Here is a 20,794-nt window from a genome sequence, read left to right as displayed (position 1 = left end):
ATCCAACTTTCCCCCCTTCAGCCAAAAATTCTGTATAGTATGTTGCTATAAAAATAACGACTCATAATACACTGGTAAGCACGCCATCTTCTAAAAAATCAATCATTTTCAGTTATTTCTGTATAGTTATTGCGCATTGTATAATTATTTTATTAATTATTGCAACTTTCTACGTATGTAAGGTATTCAGTCAAAGTTGGCTAGTATATATTATACATTCCCCCGTCGTTTATCCATCAGTTTGCATGGATTAAAATCCAGTCGTAATCTCGTAATCAATAAATTGGAAATACTGGCGTATGGAATTTAGTCAATTAGGATTACAGATCATGATCATTAGACTAATTACAGAGAGAGCCTTGATAAACATTATCACAGGCTCAATCCAACAATCATGTTGATCCATCCAATAATACGAGTACTTGTTGTTGAATTCTATTCTTCGTCTGCGAGTGTGTGGCGTGGCGTGCATAGCGTCATCGTTTATGGGACCAACCCTCGCTCTCTCTCTCTCTTCTTGCCTGCCACCCGAAGTAAGATTGCCTTTCATTCAACTCGTACTACCAGCCAACATCATATAATCATCACAGTTCGTCACCATTGTTCAACAGGACACGAGGTTCAGCACCAGCATTTATTATTTACCTCTCAGTAAGTCAGCAACGATAATAAGCAAGTCCTCTGAATCCACTACCATTTCAAAGCATTTACTTACTCGCAGCAGATTTATTTATCACGTTGCATCATAATCATCTTCATCTCATCCTCCTCCTCCCTTCTTCTCAGGTTTTGAGACTGTCCTTGTTGAGGTCAACCAAATCAATTTAACTACTTACTCTTCTGCCAACCAAACAGCATTGATCAACCTGATTTGAATATCACCGATCTCTTCAAATTAAGGAAATTAATTTATTCACCCAATAAGAACGAGACTGTAAGAAATTGATACGACGATAGTGATATCATCCTGTTGGATCAGGACAAAGTTAAAGATTTTCGTGGCAGTTCAATGATCGTGCTCCCATATAATCATTCAAATTTCAGACATCTTTGATCGTATGGAGAGAGACGACTGAAATCTTGCGAGTGCATTTCTGTCTGTTAAATTGTGTTCATTTCACGGAGAAAGCAATTTATTCGAATTTTGAAACTCAACTGGGAAGCTTAGTTTGATATAGTAATTTGCATAAGTTGTGAATTAAAATCATTAATTACTGCCTCTCATATAGTACTACATTGAATTTAGTAAAGTCATCAAATAAATACATCGCACCAGGAGTAAAACAACAGGCCGTGCAGAACGTTGACTTATTTGTTTCTTGTTTATTCTTGAGCCAAAGTTCCCTGACATTTTCCATGTACTCGAAGAAGCAGAATAATTTGTTACATCGCTGACGGAACTGATCAGCACTTTCATTCAAAACTAAACTCGCCCGATTAAATTATTCAGCTACAAGTCCGGATTCTCAACTTCCCCGTCCGCACTCCCTGCAGAATTGAAGCTGTTGAAGGAAGTCCTTAATTTGTTCGATCGAGCCGGATATTGTTCTCCACATATTGGGACATGGTCCAAGGAAAAATTGACTAGCTACATCTTGACAAGGAAGGAAGGAAGGAATTCGCAGCCCATTTGAGTGGGTATTTTTTCCCGTGGGGCTGAAACCATTAACGCTTCCAAAATTCGGGTGAAAAATAGAGATCCGGTCCCCTGCTACCCATCTGACATGGAGAACCACCATGAAAGTGAAGTTGAAGGTTCTCTGGTAAGTTTTATCATTAATTTGTCTTACACTTGACTCATTAATTCATAATTAGCAGCATTTCTACATGAGAATATCATAGTAGTAAATGGCAGGTTCATACATACTTACATACATACACAGCCAGCCTTAGTTGTTCTGTATATTGCTAATTTTTTCTCATTTTTATATATTAAGTTAGTCAACTAGCATCATGTTATATTGAGATGGAGCTTTGTACTCACAGTAGGATGAGTATGTGATCACGGGATTTCATACCTAATTAACACCTCCGTTTGATACTAGGGTTGCAAAGTGGATACGTATTCTTGAACCACTTTTCAATGATATCGGCATAATACTGGGTGTCATAGACAATAATAAATAATAATATTATTAAACTATTCATCCTTAGGATATTGTGTCGCTATTTGCTGCAGAAAACAAATCTGAGAAAGATATGCAATGATAATCCTGCTACATGTGTAGATGTCCATAATAGCTTTGTTGTATCAAAAGATCGTTTTTCTCCTTTGCAAAGTAAAGTAATCACTACACAAGTTGAGCCATTCGAGTACCAAAGTTCCAACCATCGTGAACAGAGAGAATGAATAATGGACAAGAAATATGTGATGAAATTCATTAGCACTTTAAAGAGAAACCCATTTTGTCGTTTTAATCTTTGCTAATTGATCAAACATAATCTTTCTTCAAGTTTATAATTGCAGTATTCTAAACGGCATTCAGTTCATGTGTGTATATTACATCATTCGCCGTTGTCTCACTTGATCAGCGTGTTTAGTTGTGTTAATTGTGCCGAACACTTTTCTTATAAAAATAACGGATAAACAATTATGTATGTGATCACGTAAAGCAGTTGTGTCTCGCCTCATATTTTGGAAAACAGCTCATCACATCAAAAAGCTCAAGGTTATTATAATTGTCGATTATTATCATATCGTGCACAGTAAATATCAAGAATATTCAACAGCTCAAAGTTATATTATTATTATTATTATTATTATTTTATCATTGTGAATATTATGGCTCACTGAATTATTGTTGTTGGATATTCTGATTGATATAAAACTTATATGACTCCTTTTTGGTTCCAAGAACCAACTTAATCAAATTATGGGTTGGTTTAGTTGCTTGTTTGTTGAATTTGATGTGACGCTGACTCATTTTATTTCTTTGCTGTTGTAGACAAGAAAATTCTCTGGTGGTGGTTGCCTCTTAATCATAATAATGATAATGATATGGTGGTGCTGGCTTTTGATATGAACATGATGAGAAATGTATTTCTTCTCTACTTCATCTATTAGATTCTTGATCCTATTTAGTTGATTTGTAGTTAGCTCGGAGGAGTGGAAGGGTTTAGGTACTCGGGAAGGAAATATGCATTACATTAGTGTACATACATATATGTGAATACATGACGCACGTATGTGTGTAGAAGGGGTTGAATTTGATCAATAGTCAGATGGTCAGATTGGTGCCAATAAGTCGTTTCCGATTAAATAATTATCATGAATTGGACTGTCACGGATTTTTAATGTAAACAAATATAAAAGTCTTGGGTTTAGTCTGGCCGTTACAGTTAGCTACATATGCATTATGCCACTTTGTTTATTCTTTAAAGTCACATTATTTAAAGTGTTGGTTTCATTGAAAGAACATTTTGATCAAATTTATTGTATTGTTGTTCCATTGATTTCACGGGTCAAGACCTTGCTTCTTTGGAATAAAATCATTATTACATGTTGTGAAATGTGTATCATATATGTAGCTCAAAAAGTGCTGAATTAACATTTGCTGCTTCCAAATGTCTGTAAGCTCGGCTGGTTTACTGGAACTTACAGTGACTTGATGCCGTGCAAACCCAAGTGATATTCACAAATGTAACTTTAGACGAAATCAAAGGGAAATGTGAATTTATATTATTTTTATTATAATGTGCATGTTTGTAAATTTTTGTTATTCACACACAGAACGAAACGTAAAATGTCTGGGTCGTTCGTACGTATGCATTATGTTTTCTACTTGCTCAACTTTATACTCATGTTGTTATCACATCTTGTTCAAAACATTTGTCACGTTCGCTGAATGAGCTGCGGGATCAAACGGTTTGATATTAAGACGGTTTCAAAGTGATGAATTGGGTGGCAAGGAGCCAATCTTGTTGAATCTGTCATTTTATTTGGTACACATGTACATTCTTTCATCGCAACGAAAATTTTCCCATCATCAATTTGCTCTCACAGATGTTTGCGGTTTTTTTATGCACTTAAGGTCGATTCAATTCAGTCTCATTACTTCCCTGAAGACTTTCCATTCAAACTCGATTTTTTACAACTTTTTTCTTTCTCCTCTTTTTGTGACTCATTTGGAATCCTGCCTCTTAAGTTGTGTACACGTTCAGGAGTGTTTACTTTTAAATTAATTAATGCGGCATTTATCAAATAAATTGAGATTCGAATGGTACATTCGAGTCATTGGAATACAGGGAACCGTTTGACTTATTAGAGGTACATTTTTACACAAACTCCTAGCTTCGTGTCTCACAAAGTTGCCAGACAAGCACTTGAGGAAAATTCGATGTACGTGTTGAAAACTACACCGGTCAACACAATGTACAATAATGACATATTGTCAAAGAATGTTATGTGACGAGAGAAATTACTTGTGCCACACACACTTCTGATTTTGTCATAATGATGGCACGCCATGATACGATATTTATAAAGATTCTAGTTTTCTAGAATTGCTGACAAATTTTATTTTCATACTCCTGGACCCATCATCCAGAAAAAGGTGACTGATAATCGAGTCATGAATTGTCGACTTCAGGGAAACGGTAACCTTGATTAGAAGTTAGACTGGTCAACAGGAAGATATCGATTAGGGTCACGGATACATATTTTTGAATTATATGCGTCTTGTAGTCTGTAGTCTGCGACTTGCACTTATCATTTGTTTGAGAGACACGCAATTTTAGTAAACACTCTTGAATCTTTTTGACGCACAAGTTTACGCTCATTGTTTCATATATACTTGTTTAATCATAAGCCTTGCTTTAGGGGTGATCCTTTCTTCTTTTTTATATAGTTCATCATGAAGACTGATTTGCAAATTGACAAACTATTGGGTTAAAAGAATGTACGCGTATGGTACATGCATATCATGTAGACCTGCCTAGGTACATATTTAGAAATGTTTCTAATTATATGCAAACACCGTGCATGTTTCAGTATAAATTTTATGAACTGGTCTCATTTCTTTTCGATATATCTGTATACGTACGACTGCGCATGTATCAAGCCGTATTTCAATTTCAAGGGAGTTTGAACCTGGCAGAATGTTGACCTTTGGTTGTGCGGCATTCTATAAGGAATTAAGTACCTTACAGTTATTTTCCCCATGCCAAATGGTATGAATGATTGATACTCCCAAACCCTGACGATAAATAATGGTCCTTTATTCTCCTATTGTTTGCAGCTTTATATAAAGGCACTCTACGTGCCTGTATTTCTTCAATTTCTCCCGATAATGGATAAATCGACCTTTTAAGACAGCAGCAGTTTCCAATTTTCAATATATCGCGTTGCCAGGCTTAAGTGGGTTTAAGAAAGTTATTAGCTTGATGCATGCGGATATTTACAAGGATTCCTTGAGGAGGTGAACAACAATTTCAGTCGTCCCTTTCCTCAACCCACCACCAGCCACCAAGAACCACAACTTCAATTTATTATTTCCAATCCAACCAACAAACGTTCCTCCCATTCACTGTTCTCTCTTTACAACCTTAAATCCAGACTTGGATCAAATGATTCCAGGAAATATTTTGAAATCAGAAATATCTTGTAGACACCATTTCTTGCTTCTGTCTTGATGGCACCGGCACCCGGTGAGGGAGGCAGTACTTCTTTTTACTCCTTCATTCTTTACTCCATCACTGCATTACCTGATGTCTGTATTTTCTTTTGATCGTTAAGTGCATATAAATCAACGCCAGCGTTTTTTATCTTTCGTATATATAAAATTATTATGTTATTTATTGGCACTCAGTCCTTGAACTTGTGCTTCTTTTGATAATAATCCTTCATCTTTTTTATGATTTTTAGTCGATTTTCGACATCTAAGGTTTCAGCTCATCTCCGCTGCATCAAACAATTGAATTTGAATTTAAAAATTGGGTAGGTGATGATAACAATTTTCATATCTCTTCAAATATGGGACCGACCGTGAATGTTCATGTTTTCGACACAACATGCATACCTTTAGCATGATTTTGTTCATTGGATCATTTGGATCTTGAATTTAAGTAATGCATACGAATTTGAATTGTTATGACTTCCAGCCTGTCTGTGCTTTAAGCGGTTGTAATATATTAATGCGGATTTCGACTTTTTCGTGTGAATGAATTATGAAATGCTCGAGTACAAGTTTAACTTTTAAAGGTTTCGTACAGTTATTGCGCTGTTGACGGTGTGTTGGTTGTATGTACAACAGGATCATTTTATTACGTTGAAGATGTCGTAAAAACATCATGGGGAAATATTCCATGCCATTACACGGCAGGTAGAAGATCTCGCCTCGCTTCTTGTCGATGTTGTTTATGTCGTTAATGGCTCCTTATTAAAAACAAAAAAGCCTGATTCCATTTCCATCCTAATTTCAAAAACTCCAGCAAGACTTGGAAAGACGAGCTGGTTGGTGGTTAATGGAACGGTGTCATTATTATTATTATTATTATTCTGAAAGTGCTAAGGGCCGAGTCTTTTGGATGGAAAACGACCTTGGAATAATGTGAACTGAAACTGTTCGTGTCCAACAGATTTGATATATGTATATTCCTTTGAGAATAGGCCACAAACCATTCTCGCTCGGCACAAGATTTTGTTTTCAAGAAGTAGTGAAAACCTGCTGTGTTTAATTTGTATTGCTGTCCAACCAAATTTAGCTGATAATGTTTTCATTACTTACATAACATCTAGTTTCTTTAGGTCAAAAGAGTTGGTGTGATACCATGCCATGCTTCGGGCCTTTGTGCATATGTGTACCTGCTGCGGGTTTCTTTTCAGACATCTCGGAGGCTTGATCAGAATCCAAATTGAGTATTAGCCGAGTGTGCCATTCCAATAATCAGTCAATCTCAATTTGTTTAAAGATGTGGCAATTCCAGACAGTATAATTTGATGCAATGCAATAGCATATCAGTTTTATGTACTGAATCCTTAAATGAAGAATGTGTTTAGAGATGGAAAGGAAGGAACGACGACAGATATGAGAAAGTTTGATTAGCACACTGATGTTAATTTAATGTTACTTTTGGAATCCATTGCAGAGTCTAATTTCAACGCTTTATTTGTAATATTTATTATGGCATCACAACAGACTCTGCTCCTCTATCAAGAATAAAGCTCAATAAACGAGGATGTTATAACAGGATGAACAAATACTCCTCAAAAGTATCACCGTTTGCTTACTTATTTTATCCTATGCCATCCCATGATATCACTTACATCGTCCTTGCATAATTTTTTAAATACGATTGTACCTCGAAGGCTTATTATTACTGCGACACAAATGCATAATGTGTATTATTTTGCACGAATCAAGGATGTATTTTATTTAGTGACTGTTTGCCAATCTCGAGTTTTATTTAATTAATCAATTGTTGAATCATTACATGAAATATGAGTGCATGTGCATGTACAATGGACATTTGTTATGCGCAAATAATTAAGTCAAACATTCAAAATAGCGTGTATCGTATTACTCAACTTTGAGTATTGAAAATATGACACATTACACGACTGACCATGTCTGGTCAATAATAAATTTTTCGTAGAGTGGAAACAAAACGAAATACATTATTAATAATACGTCAGTTCCACATTTAATAGTGTGGAATTTCATCATTTCCGAAATAGCTGGATTTTAATGAGTATTTTTTTAATTTGCGCCATCCACTTCATCCTTGTCAAGTAAGGGATTTACAGTAATTCTTGTTGATCATGTCCGCCCCTCGATCTTGAGATGTTTTCCAAGAAAATTTTTGATAATGTAGGTCAGGGTAGAGAGTTATAGAGTCGATTTTAATTTGATGGAAAACAGATTGAAGAACCCTTGTCGGGTGGGCGAGGTAAAGGGACCTTCGCTGACGGAGATGGAAAGGATCATCATCATCCTCTCTCTGCTTTCCAAACTGGCCACATTTTATGTTCAATTTTCAATAACCCTCCCTCCACATTTCCTCCTTAATTCCCTTCAGCCGTGATGTATGGAATGAAAGACAAACTTTTAATGCAGTTCACAACATTATTTATTTATTCGATTTTTCAAGTTGTGGATTTCCCTTCATTATTCGCTGGCTGGCTATTCGTTCAGTCCGTGCAGCAGGGTACGTATTTGTCCGCTCTTCTTATTGTCATTACTGTCCATCAATCTAGGCGTCCATCATTCACTTTAAGGCATTGTCGTCCCTTTCTTAGATTTTCGAATTAGATAGGATGTGAATAAGCAATATTCATTTATGTATATTTCCCTATTCAATTGTTGCTGCCGTATCTGCTGCATGTTCCGATATATACATATCGGGAGGCAAAAACGATCCTTGTTGGTTTGGGCACTTTGCTGACAAACTTTGTGGGAGTACATGGTAAAAGTTGGTGCTATAAGCTCACAAAAATCCAGTGGGAAAAGGTCATTTGTAAAATCAAATGTATTTACTCATTCCTTCCTCGAGCCTTTTTTCCATGCCTTCTACATAATTGCACGACGACGGTGCGGATTTGTACAATTCCAATGTCTCGTACTTGAGACCATCAACCTAAACAACGCGCATTAAAAAATATCGATGGGATGAAAATCCTCATAAAAAATATTTATTACGTAAAGATAATCAAAATTCAATGCATTATTTTCAAAAGTCATGCACACATCTTTGCACCCTCATTATAAGAGAAAAATCACATTCCAAGAATGCGTCCATGCTATAATGGTCTTAATTAGTGGAGTAAAAAAGGCAACAAACAAACAAGGCATGATGGTTTTGGGTGATATATCAGAAATGGCCATTTGGTCAAAACGTCGGGTTTGGATGTTTTGGAGAGAATTCTATCAAGCATCTGGTGGTTACTTGAGACGCTGAGCCATATGCCTTCTTGGCCGAGTCAGTTGCTTCAAAAGTGAGAGGAGGCACAAGGCTCGAAAGCGGAGAATCGTGTTTTTATTTCATAATCATTTTGCTTCTTGTTTAGGCTTAAACTTTAAACTCCAATACATCGCATATGTAAGTAATCTACATGCACGTATTAAACTCAGGATCAGACCCACGTCTTATTCCAGTTATTCCTTATTCGTGGGTTCTAGCAATGAGAAGTTATGCAGTGCAGATCTATGTTACATGTGTTTGACTGTTAATTTGGGCATTATTTTGTACGATGCAAAGATTTTGAAGATTTAGAAAAGGGTCCTTTCCGGGATAGAGGGGTTTGATGTGGATGTACATTCGTTCGTGGTCATGGTCATGCATTGCATGTATTCGTACATGTATCCAAAATCTATGTATCAAACGGATCGCTCAGATTTTTTTTGTGAATGCGATCACGACGGGCTTTGTCAGGGGAATCAAAAATTTGACGGATTTTTTGATAGGCAAAAGGATTTTTTTTAGATATATATTTATATTTATTTGAGCATCTCTATCCACCTGGTTCTCTTCTTTATGAAGGACTCCCCATTATTCCACATTCAGCGACTCTTTTATATGCCACTTTACTCTATTTTACCTGATTTTGGATATTTCCGTGTATCCTTTCATGTTCCTTTATTATATGCATTCAGGCAAATTCTGTTGAAATGGAATAAAAAGTGAAAATTGCCAGGCGTGAACGATACGAGTGAACATGTAGGGATTTAGAGTAAATCATAACATGCAACCTCCCTTTTCCATTATGCTCTCTCCTTCCAGTTAATCTGGAAATAGAACTTCAATGAATTAGACATTAGATTACATTGCGAGCTGGGCATTCCTTTTACGCTGACACCACCACCGACGAACCTGGTCTGGGTGAAAGTAAAAACGAATAAAAGAATAAATACGTGAATGATCTCTAATTTTTTCTTTATTTCCTATTTCGTGGAAAGCTGGTGTCCTCTCACTCAACATTATTTTATTGGGTGGAGTTGAGTCTCATTATTATTATTCCCTTTTGCGACTGAGGTTATTTTGTGTAATGATTTTTTATTCCATTTGCATTTCATCGGAAAATCTCCCTTCATCACAAAATCTTTGATTAACCGTGACAGGCGGTTTTATTATGCAACGCATCTTGCATCTGCACTTTGTGGCTTTAACCCCAAGTTCTATGACGTTTAGGTAAAAACGGTAACGACATTAACTATGCGAGGGAATAAGGTTCGTTCGTTCTTTTTGGATCAAAATCCTCATTTCAACCCCAAAATCCTCATGCTGGAGAAGGATAAATGCAGGCATCCCATCCAAGGGGTGAAGCAGAACAGATTCATCACATTTGTGCTTGACGAATATTTTTATCCCATTTAAGTTTGTGTTGTACATTATTCCTTCCTATGCAAAGTGTTTGAGTATTGAACGGCGTCGAATGTGAAATGAAATACAATGCCTGCCTAGAATTCAATACAAATACGAATCGAAACTGGTAGGTTACCTCCTTCCTTCTCTCTATCTAACCATCGGCTATTTATTCAGAAGTCCTTGTGCATTTGTCTGATCACTTTATGTCTGCTGATGGACACACGCAGCTGAATTTTAGAAGGGTAAAAGCAAGCTCAACACACACCGATTCAGATTTACCCTTTCGTCATGCAAGTTTACATTTTACTGTAAAGGAATATCTAATCGTTCTCCTCTGCGCTAAAGTGTCGTTGTGATAGACAGGGCCCAACTTGAAATAAAATAGCCAACCACACACAAATGGCAACACAATGTCTCCCTTACTAACGCACACACCTCAATTTCACATTGCCTCCTTCCTTCAACATCTCACTTACTTATGTAGCTATTGCACCAACACCTTGGAGCAAATGACACAAACAGGTTCAAGAAGTGCAAACTGAAAATTCCAATTTATCATATCCGGCAGAATCTGTGGGTAAAGTAGAAAGGTGTGGAGGGACATAATTTGGCCATTAACACACTCAATCGGGAAAGAAGGTGGGGGTGGTGATGATGGTGGTGGTCAGGCATTATTGGTTTGACATAAAGGTAGTGAGGAGTAAGAGTGATAAGTTTATTATCCTGTGATGAGAATGAGAAATGACTAATGAGACAGAAACGGAAGTGTGCACAAGATTTGATGTGATTGGATTTTGATATATGAGACAACGGAGAAGCCTTGTCATCAATTACAGAAAATAATGACGATATATAGAATGCGCATTATTACTGCGCTGTACTTCACTCACCAAGTTGTACATTCACATCTAATCCTCGTAGTCATGTGCTCACTCTTATTCCAATCAAGAAGAAGAAAGGACAAGAGCCATAATATTTAATAAACCAACGTCTACTAACGCATGTTCCTACCCACTGTATCGTAATGCATAGCAGCATCTACATAATGGAAGAAATCAGAACATAGTTAAATATAAAACAATGTGGTGGGATGGGAAAGCGATGCGATTAGAATGAGGTTAACGAGATTTTAATGGGTATTGAAAAATTCCAAAAACACAACATTGAAAAAAGACTCGCAATAATGCACCAAGCCAGAGAGATAGATGAAGATAGTACGTAATTTAAGTCGTCATTTTAATGTTAATAAGAGTGTAATAGAAAAATGTGTAGAGTTGGCTGGCTAGTTGGCTAGCAAGAGATGATGATCATCTTCTAATTTCCTCGAGCTGGCTGTCTGTCATGACAAGATATTTGGTTTTCTGTGGTATTATTGGCTCCTGATTTGTGCACACGAACTCAGCTTTGATTTTATTTTTGGGATTGAGAACTGTTCGAAATAATGAACGCAATAGGTGAGAGCATTACAATGCCTGGAGGTTCGCATCTAGTATAGCCAATAAAGTGTCATGATGAAATGAAACTATGAGCAAAAGCATCTCATACGTCCATTCATACTGATCAACTCTTCCTTGTGACGATGATAGCTTATGATTCACATGAGATGGAAGTGACGATGATTCTTCTTCCACCTCACCGACTTAGATACTTGACTTTTTGTAATGGGAAGCAGAGAAAAAGATCTCTGGCTGCCTGGTTCATTGTGATGGTGCATAAGCATTAGTATGTAGTAAGACCGAGGAGGAGGATGGGTGAACTGAGATGATTTAGTATTTAAGATCAACTTTTGAGTTTTGAGTCGTCGATGTAGATTGATGAGTTTGTTGGCGTCCTCTCAAGCAAATTCCTTCCTCTCAATTTGATTCATTACCATTCTTTCCATCGTCAACCAGGCTGTATCTGGACTGGTGTGTAAAGTGAAGATCCCAAATATTGTCTATTAATGTGTGTTCGAGATTCTAGATCATTTTATAACTAACATGTCTTGTTAATGGACTTTTTTTCATTTAAAAAAGCAAAAATGGAAGTTAATCTATTTTCTGGTGATGGGGGGAGACATATATATTTTCATATACATACTCATTCTCTGAGGTAGTTTAGTAGAGAAGCTGGCAGTTAATGATTATTTGATATTAGTTCTAAACCTCTTTTGTCATCTCCGCATCTTGAAAGTTGGCTTCTTGTTTTGAATTGAGGTTTGTCGGATGTTTATAATGTTATATTATTATTGGTAAGACGAACGCGTTCCTAGTCGTTTGGTTGGGTTTGTAGTGCGAATTGTCAGTCAAGCAGCAGTCACTCATTCCTGAAGGTTCTGGCTTGATTGCCGGTTCCCAGTCAAGTTTTCTACTTGTCACTTTTCCCTCTTGTTGTATTTGGCAAACAAAATGACTTTTTTGTGAATTTCATACGTTGGGCGAGAAGACAAAGGGTATTATTTGGCATTCCCAATATGTCGTTAGTGTTGGATGCGATGTATGTGTGGTATGTCCATGTATCATTTCATCCCATGCTCAATGGAGATCTATCTATGCAACCCCATTCCTCTCGTCGCGTTGCTTTGCAATGTAATTGAAAATTTTCCCTTCCGTTTTCCATTTTAGTTCTTCATTCCTTTTTCTTCGTCGGCTGCTTGCCTGCCTCCGACTACTATGATCAACCATCAATCATGCTCAAGTAGCAGGCCAGGTCACGTTGTATCGCTTCCCAGTCACTCCCACTCAATTGACAGATTCCCCAATAATACATCCGTACATCAATAATCCCGCTGTCAAATTATAGTTTAATTTTAGAGAAAGTAGTCGCCACCTTACGAAAACAAAACCCCTTCCACATTGACAAACCCTTCTTCGCGTGACGAATAATCAATTGTGCATAATTAGATTAAACTTGACAATAAGAGGAGGAGAATTTATATGTATGTAGGAGTCATACAAATGTACATGTTATTTGGAATCTTACTGAAGTATAGAATTGCTGAAAAACCAACACAAAATTTCACTGATAAAGTAATGTCAAATTGATAAAATATAAAAAAACTGTTGATTTTTTAAAAAGATTTTCTGGGATATTTTTGTTTATTAAAAAAGTAAAACGAAACTACGATTGTGTTTGGCAACCTGCAATTGCCAGCTATACGAGGTTGAGACGTAATAGAATAAATCTACCTACTTAAATGAAATATTTCGGCTGCTAATATAATTGACAGATTTCGCAGGTAGTCAGGCAGGAAACAGAGAAAGGTCAGGTTGAAGTCAATAGATCAATGGAACGTGGTGCACCAAGCGACTTGGTGCACTATAAGTTTTTTGATGTGAGAAATGGCATTTCATTGATCAGATTGGGATTGTGTTAGATGATGAGAGGAGATATACGTAATCTTTGTGGAGGGCCATATCTATATTTTTTGGAAGGTATGCTTCCTATTCGATCATGAACCTGAGCAGTGACATAAAACTTAATGGTTAGAGAGTACCCATAATTTTATATCTTTTGGAGTGTAGGAGCTAAAGACGTAATAACAATGAGATGGAAAAAGACAATCAAAGATTTCAGGTCAGAAATCATCTCAAGAGGGGAACACCTAGGGGTTTATGGCGACACGAATCCTGCCGTTTTGGTTGTTTTGTTGCCCTTCTCAATACACAAACGCTTATTACCAAAAGATTCGGTCCTTTATATAGTTTTACTGGATCCCATTTTTTACTTACCAACCCACATTGAATTGAACTGATTTGACAACAATAAAATATGTGTGTGCACTAAAAACGCACACCGTATATGCCTGCCTGCCACCCGCATCATGACAATAAATAGAATCCATCTCTAAATTCAGACGCTTTCAAAATTGTCGCCATGATTTACTTTGTCCCAGTATGGAAAATGTGTAATCTTATTTACTTGAATGGGTTTGTCTAAGCAGACATTACGCCAATAAGTTATTGACGCTTATAACGTAGACATAAGTTGCAACACGCACGGATGAATTTTTCCATGTACACACAGGTTAAGAGTTATGATTCCAGGGTCGAATATGTTATTTGCTTCTTCATTTAAAGTGCGGATTCATTTAATATGCACTGAATTGTATTACCGTCTGTCTGGTCTAGACATCTCTTTCAAGAATTTATACATCTTGAATTTACAATCGACTATCAGCAATCATAATAGTAAAAAAGCGCTGGAGACGTATAGTAATTGAGCGATGAACGAATATGTTGTTTGTTCATTATATTGGTGACCTTTATTCTATACGTGATGGTTACTTTGATTTCTTTCTTTTTTATTATTCTCATATCACAATGTAATTGTCTTCTTTTGTCCCCATTGGAATGCTCAATCCTCAAGTATGTACATATGCACATATACAAACGGAATGAACAGGACAAATGTTTACTTTCGTATGCGGACTCATCATCCGGTGTGTTCAAACAAATGTTTATTCCTTGGCTTTGACCGATCCGTCCAAGTTTATGACCCCATTTGCCTTCTTGTTCGAAAGAGAGACTGGAAATAACTTGGACGTATTTAAAATGACCATACGTTTCTGATTTCAATTAAGAGATCTGTTTGCACCACGCATGTCATGATGATGACTCGTCTCATATGGGAATGGACTGATCTCTCTCTGCTTCGTGGGGTGTCTTGTAATAATAATTTCTATAAAACAACATAATAAGTTTAAAAAGTGGGAAAGAAGAGAGATGAATGCAACTCAAATTTCCTTTGATTTTTATGGGTGGGCATAGTGAATATCTATGATTGAAATTTGTTGCCTTCGTCTTGTCCTCAAGTGCCTAAAGAGTTACACGTGCATATTGTACATACTTTGGTTGAGAAATTAGGTTTTTCTTTTCAGAAACTCTCATAAATATTCTCATAAGGCTTTTATGGCGAGTGGGAAGTTGTCGAAGTTGTCCTTGTCTGCTGTCTATGACGACATTTTATTTTATCCACCTGACAAAAACTGTACTTCCAATGAAAATACGACTCGGATTTTTAGCCCGAGTCAGGGCTTATGTATTTATGATGTTTGTCTGTCTGTCTATCTGCTCTGGACGCGATAGAGCCAAAACGGCTTGATCGGTTAATTTCAAACTTTGCACAGTTGTTAATAAGGCGAGAATATAGATCGAGTTCATAAATGAGGCAAAGTGGTCTATGGTTAACCGGTGGGGGTAAGTAGCACCAAATTGTAAGAAATGCATTAGAACGTGAAATTTAGCACAAAGATGCCAGTGTGTAATCTGAAGTCAAAAATAGTTGGAGATGGTACTGCCCCTGACTCGGGCTACATGAATCTGCACTGTAGGTTTTACATTAATATTAATTCCAGATACTTTCTTAAATAACAAACCAGGAATTTAGAGCCTTTGAACAATAAATCCCTCAAAATGAGATTGGTCAAACTACGTATGTAAAAAACGCTTCGTGTCCTGAACAAATTTGAAGTTTATGACATGCGACAGTAGCTTTGATGCAAGTCCAGAAAGATTCCAAGAATTCGAATACTAACCCTTTTTTCTATGACATAAAATCAACTTTATTGTTATTGTACGACAAATAAAGGAAGATGGTCCGCGTCCAATGAATTTTATTGACGAGGCGAATGGGAATAGCGAAGGAATAGTGTGAAAACTTTTGTACGTATTTATATATGTGTATCTATATCACTACTGTTAGTGTTTTACGCTTTTAAAATGTAGTTGTTTGAGCAATAGTCGTTTTATCAGCAAAAAATAAAGCCCAAGTTCTTGATAAGTTGATTGGATGGTAAAATGGGTGGTTGGGGAAAGTACTCCTCGTTTTGCTCGTTGTTGTTTGAGCGAGAGAGCGATAGGTGCAATTTGGGTGTTTACAGGAGTCTGGCATTACACGGAAGGAGATGAAAGGGTAAAAAAATTAAGGGTTGTCTTAAGAAAAAAACGATAAAAAGGCTTCAAGTGAATTAACCCTTGTTCCATCTGTGTCTGAGTTGAAAGAGTGGAGCATGTGCCAGACACGCGTCTATTCATCTCCTTCTTCGCCTCTACTTAACTCTCAATCGTCTTCTTTATCCTTAAAAAGCCTCAATTCCACAAAAGTAATCTGGCTATTTTGGGTTTCAATTCCCACATTTGAAGCTCTTTATTGTGTCCATGTGCGCAATTCACTGGAATGAAAAGCAAGCATTTGAACTTGAACCTAAAACGATTCGATGTTTGAGACTTGAGACACGTAAATAAATTGCTTCCAGTTGTGGGGGTTGCCTAAAAGGCCCAAAATCTTCATGTTCTCTCCTAACATATATCACCACAGAGCTGAATCATATCACTCAATCATTCAATAAAGGACATGGTCAAAATTTTTCCTCGGTCCCCTACTTTTTAGAGGAGCAAATATGATGTCTATTGCTGTATTTGGTTGTCCTTTGTCCTTTACCAGCAGGTGCAACAATGCAAACCTATTCGGTCAAGTCTGCAGTGTTGCTTCATTTCATATAAACTCAATAATGCATAACTTATCTCTCGCGTAGGTCTTTAGACTTAAATGACGCTAATAATTTTATTTTTACACTTTCTAGTCAGGAGCAGAAAACGAGCACGACATGAGTGAAGAGGAGGACGATGACGGATCCCGGATTTCCAACAACTCGCCCCGTCCCCCTGAAATTAAATTTAACCCTGCAATGATTGATCCTGAAATGATCACAAAATTGAAACAGGTAAGCCAACCAGAAACTAGTGTAGAGTCATAAACCCCTCGTCTCAACGAACTTTGAGGTGCTTGAATATCACGAGAATGCGTAATTTCATTAATGACTGAATTAAACTGTTAAAAAAGCAGGGTGTTCCGTGGGCCACCGATGATGTAGATCGGTCCATGGGACCATTTTTCTTCCCATCGCCTCACGTGCTGGCATCTCAGTTGGCAGCAGCAGCCGCAGCCGTTGCAAAGGACAAGGACTCACACCGAGTAGGTCATTTTAGTTTTACATAAGAATGTACACACTGTATGCATCAACTCATACATGCGATCACATGGCATTAAGATCATGAGCCATTCGCTTAAAATATAAAGATGGACGCAATATCAATTGACTGTTCATTTCACAATATTAGATGAAGCACCTTCTGTTTTCACAGGACCGATCGCCGCCCCTTCGATTCACAGATGAAGCCCACACCTCAAATCAAACTCTTGGAGGCTCTGACTCTTCTACTTCATCGACGTCTAGCCAGCAAACTTGGGTTCGTAAATTTGATTTGTTCTTCAATCAATGCATCGAATGCGGGATTTGTCGGGGTGCATACAATGCACCCTGACAGTGCAGGTGCACCCTGGGGATTTGTATATGGTTAATTCGCAATGATGCATACCGAGTGCAAAGTTAGTGCTCTTCAATGGGTAGGAAGTGCAGAAATAAGTAGCCAAATGCATAAAAGTTAGTGTAAGTGAGTACCGTCGACAAATTAGCCACTACCGAAAGAAAAAGCAATTTTGGGCTGGATGAAATGATTACAAAAAGCATTTCTTTGGGATTGAATGTTCTACACGTTGTACCCCGTTCGCGAGCAAAAACAGTTTTCCTTGCACAAATCCCATGTTCGATGTACAAATACATACTCCACCCGTCATCAACAACAACCGAAATTTGATGATATTGATTTATTTTCAGAGTTTTGCTGAGCAGTTTACACAGGTAAATTTTCCACTTTCTCGTTTCTGCTGTTGATGAATGCCAGTCTAATTACAAAGAAAAATTATTATATGAAGGTCCTAACCCTATTATCTGGGGTTGACTTGGTAGATTTGAATATGTGTGGAATGAATTGCAGATGTGATTTTGTAGGGTAGTAAATAGTAGTCGAGTCACACAAAACAAGTCACAAGTTAATTTGATCAAAGCATGATACACGCCACGAGCTGCTTATTAAATGCACAACACACTCACACGTTCATGAATATTATATTTCCATCTGCGAGAAATCTAAGAATTTTAAACTGATGCTGACGCACACTTCCGCTCAGTCACGGGAGTCAAGAAAATAAATGTATTATAATAATCGTAAGTTGTGTTGATCGCTGATTTCAAGTCGAGTTAAGCTTAATTTCAACCATTAGGCTGAATAGATTATTTATTTGGACTTGTTAAAAAACAAGCAGTAGTAGCATGTTGTAGCTTAGATATTCTTGTGATTAGTGAAAGTAACTGCACTAACAGTGAAAAATGTTATGTACGATTCTGGAGCAGATAACACAACCGTTCCAAACATATGCATATCCAAATGTGCTTAAAATTATTATAACCTACGTACCTACATACATTTATTTATGTCGTTTTTAATAATCTGAGACAATCTCAAGAAGTGAAAGGTACAAAATCATACATATTTTATGGAAAAATATAGAAACATTAATTTACAGTTTTGGAATAAGTGATGCGAGACGAGTAGCAAGACCTGGCCACATACTTGCACAAGTGCATATGTGTTTACTTACATATAATGTTGGTCTTAATATTAAATATGTAGTTGGTATTCACGGCAGATGGTTGTTTGAAGTGATGGGATGGTGTCTGGCTGATGCCAATGCAATAGGGATATCCGGTTGGTGACGTACGTAGGTTCTGCCTTCAAGTCCCAAATTCCGAAATGTGCTGTGGATGAGACAGAAATGGAAGGGAGCCGCCGCATATTATTCCTCGGCGTGATCGCATCGGATGCTTGATGAGATTGGAATTTCGGAGAGGAAAAGAAGGGGTTTTACAGAGAGTGTATATTCAGGATGTGTTGCAGTTCTTACAGTGAAGGGTACACTTCGAGCCAACTTTATCTGTACTCACAGTTGAGTCGAGAAGGGCTCCTTTTTTACCAGGATCGTGGGTGGGTGGATAGTTCTGTAGTAAGCAAAGGCTGGTAGTATGTAGTCGGATACAGCGGATGTTAATGGCTCGGGTGTTTTGGAAGAGTTGTGCTTGCTGGATGGTCTCTGGGTGGAAATGTGATGGTAAGAGAGAGGAAATTAAAATTCTCTTCTCGGTTCCCTCAATTTATCTCTGAGACAGTAGACAGAGGAATGAGATAGTTTTCGTTTTTGCAATTCATCAACTCAAGCCTCGTCCAATTCCCACCATACATCTCTCACATCATCAATCCACCACTACTGATCATTTCTTGCTCACTTTCCAACTGAAATTGTGGATGAACGAATCGACTCCTTCTTTCCTCTTTCATTTCCAGATATTTCCGAAACCCAAGAGAAAATAAATGTGTAGACATTTGCAATAACTGGTAACAAGGAGGAACGCGAGCAAACTATAAAACGTAACAACTTGTGTGTGTGTTGTTGGTGGATGGGATTGGCGTGGCGTGACCTGGACGCATTTCCCAAACTGAAAATCAAATTACATGCACCCAACTCTCCACCATTTTTCAAACCTTCGTGCTTTCTTTAAACAGGAAGGAATTTATACCTTACGCTTTTCATTTCCTTTCACTCACTTTAATATCTACCGTAATTGAGAGAAAGTTCTCGTGTTGCTCGCTGACTGGCTGATCCACATTGCTCTCGCTTATTTTTTAGCCCAAGAAAAATACGGCGACGTGATTGGTCGTATGAATGTACATACGTAAGCATTAATTTCAGTGCTCTCTGTCTCCCTCGTCCATGTTCTTGTTTTGAGCAAGTGATTACATGAAAAATGATCCAACATACTTATGTACACCTATTATTTACTGTAGCGTAACCTTGTTGCATTGTCATCCATTGAAATTCTTACATAAAAATACTTATTTCTTAAATGGCATTATTTTTTGAAAAGCGTTCTGAGCGAACACTAAAAGTACCTGTGGTATAACCCGCAAGTATTGAATTGACGTTCTCGTATTTAATTACGAGGATCAATTTATGTATGTATTCGCAGTTATGAAAATGACATCATTATTTTAAAAGGCCTAAATGAGCAAAATATCAGTACCAGTAATCATTTCCCTATCTGGCAATTAAAAGTGGAGACCTTTTATTTGGTCGACTGCTGAAACATTTGTACGAGAGAGATGGGAGTAAATACATAATATCGATGTTAGGGCGTTACCCAAGTTTGTTGAAGGGGATCCTGAGTGTGGTATTATTATTGACGAGTTAATTGGGCAGATTTCATTTGATGATTGAACGGAATTATATTTATGAGAGTCATGTGATATCTTTATCGAATATCGAGCGTATGTAGATGAAAGGAAGTGTCGTTTTACTATTTAACACGAAAGCTTATTACGTCGTGTAATAATAAGTATGTTATTTGGAACATGGTGCGTATGTACTTGTGCAGAGTTGATCTTTGATTGTTGGGCGGATGGGGTGGGATGGTGGACATTTTAGGACGATTAAGATATCGTACATTTTATGAGTTGATGAAGATTATGCTCAATTGTGTTCAAACCCGTTGGTGTGTGCCGCATGGTTGTTCTGGGAATATCCGGCTAATTTGTTCACCACGACAAAATAATTATGT

The 20,794-nt window shown here is 37.3% G+C and overlaps 1 protein-coding gene across 3 annotated transcripts in view; it reads left to right on the top strand.

Annotated features, from left to right (window-relative positions):
* Window positions 1-541: 541 nt before the first annotated feature.
* LOC110854527 (protein dead ringer) overlaps window positions 542-20,794 on the top strand; it is a 51,251-nt gene continuing 30,998 nt past the window's right edge. Inside the window, exons 1-6 of one of the 3 annotated variants that reach the window (XM_035854120.1) lie at window positions 542-651; window positions 787-1,763; window positions 16,865-17,005; window positions 17,125-17,256; window positions 17,427-17,531; window positions 17,960-17,983. In XM_035854120.1, the coding sequence (XP_035710013.1) occupies window positions 1,725-1,763; window positions 16,865-17,005; window positions 17,125-17,256; window positions 17,427-17,531; window positions 17,960-17,983 (441 nt within the window). In that variant the 5' untranslated portion in view covers window positions 542-651; window positions 787-1,724. Of the gene's footprint in view, window positions 1,764-16,864; window positions 17,006-17,124; window positions 17,257-17,426; window positions 17,532-17,959; window positions 17,984-20,794 lie in introns of all 3 variants that reach the window. The other 2 variants (XM_035854122.1, XM_022102981.2) reach the window with 2 other exon arrangements.

Source organism: Folsomia candida, unplaced genomic scaffold (assembly GCF_002217175.1).
Source record: "Folsomia candida strain VU population unplaced genomic scaffold, ASM221717v1 Fcan01_Sc001, whole genome shotgun sequence".
Classification (NCBI taxonomy): domain Eukaryota; kingdom Metazoa; phylum Arthropoda; class Collembola; order Entomobryomorpha; family Isotomidae; genus Folsomia; species Folsomia candida.
The sequence above is the reverse complement of the archived record's forward strand: the minus strand, read 5'-3'. Positions and strand labels throughout refer to the sequence as shown.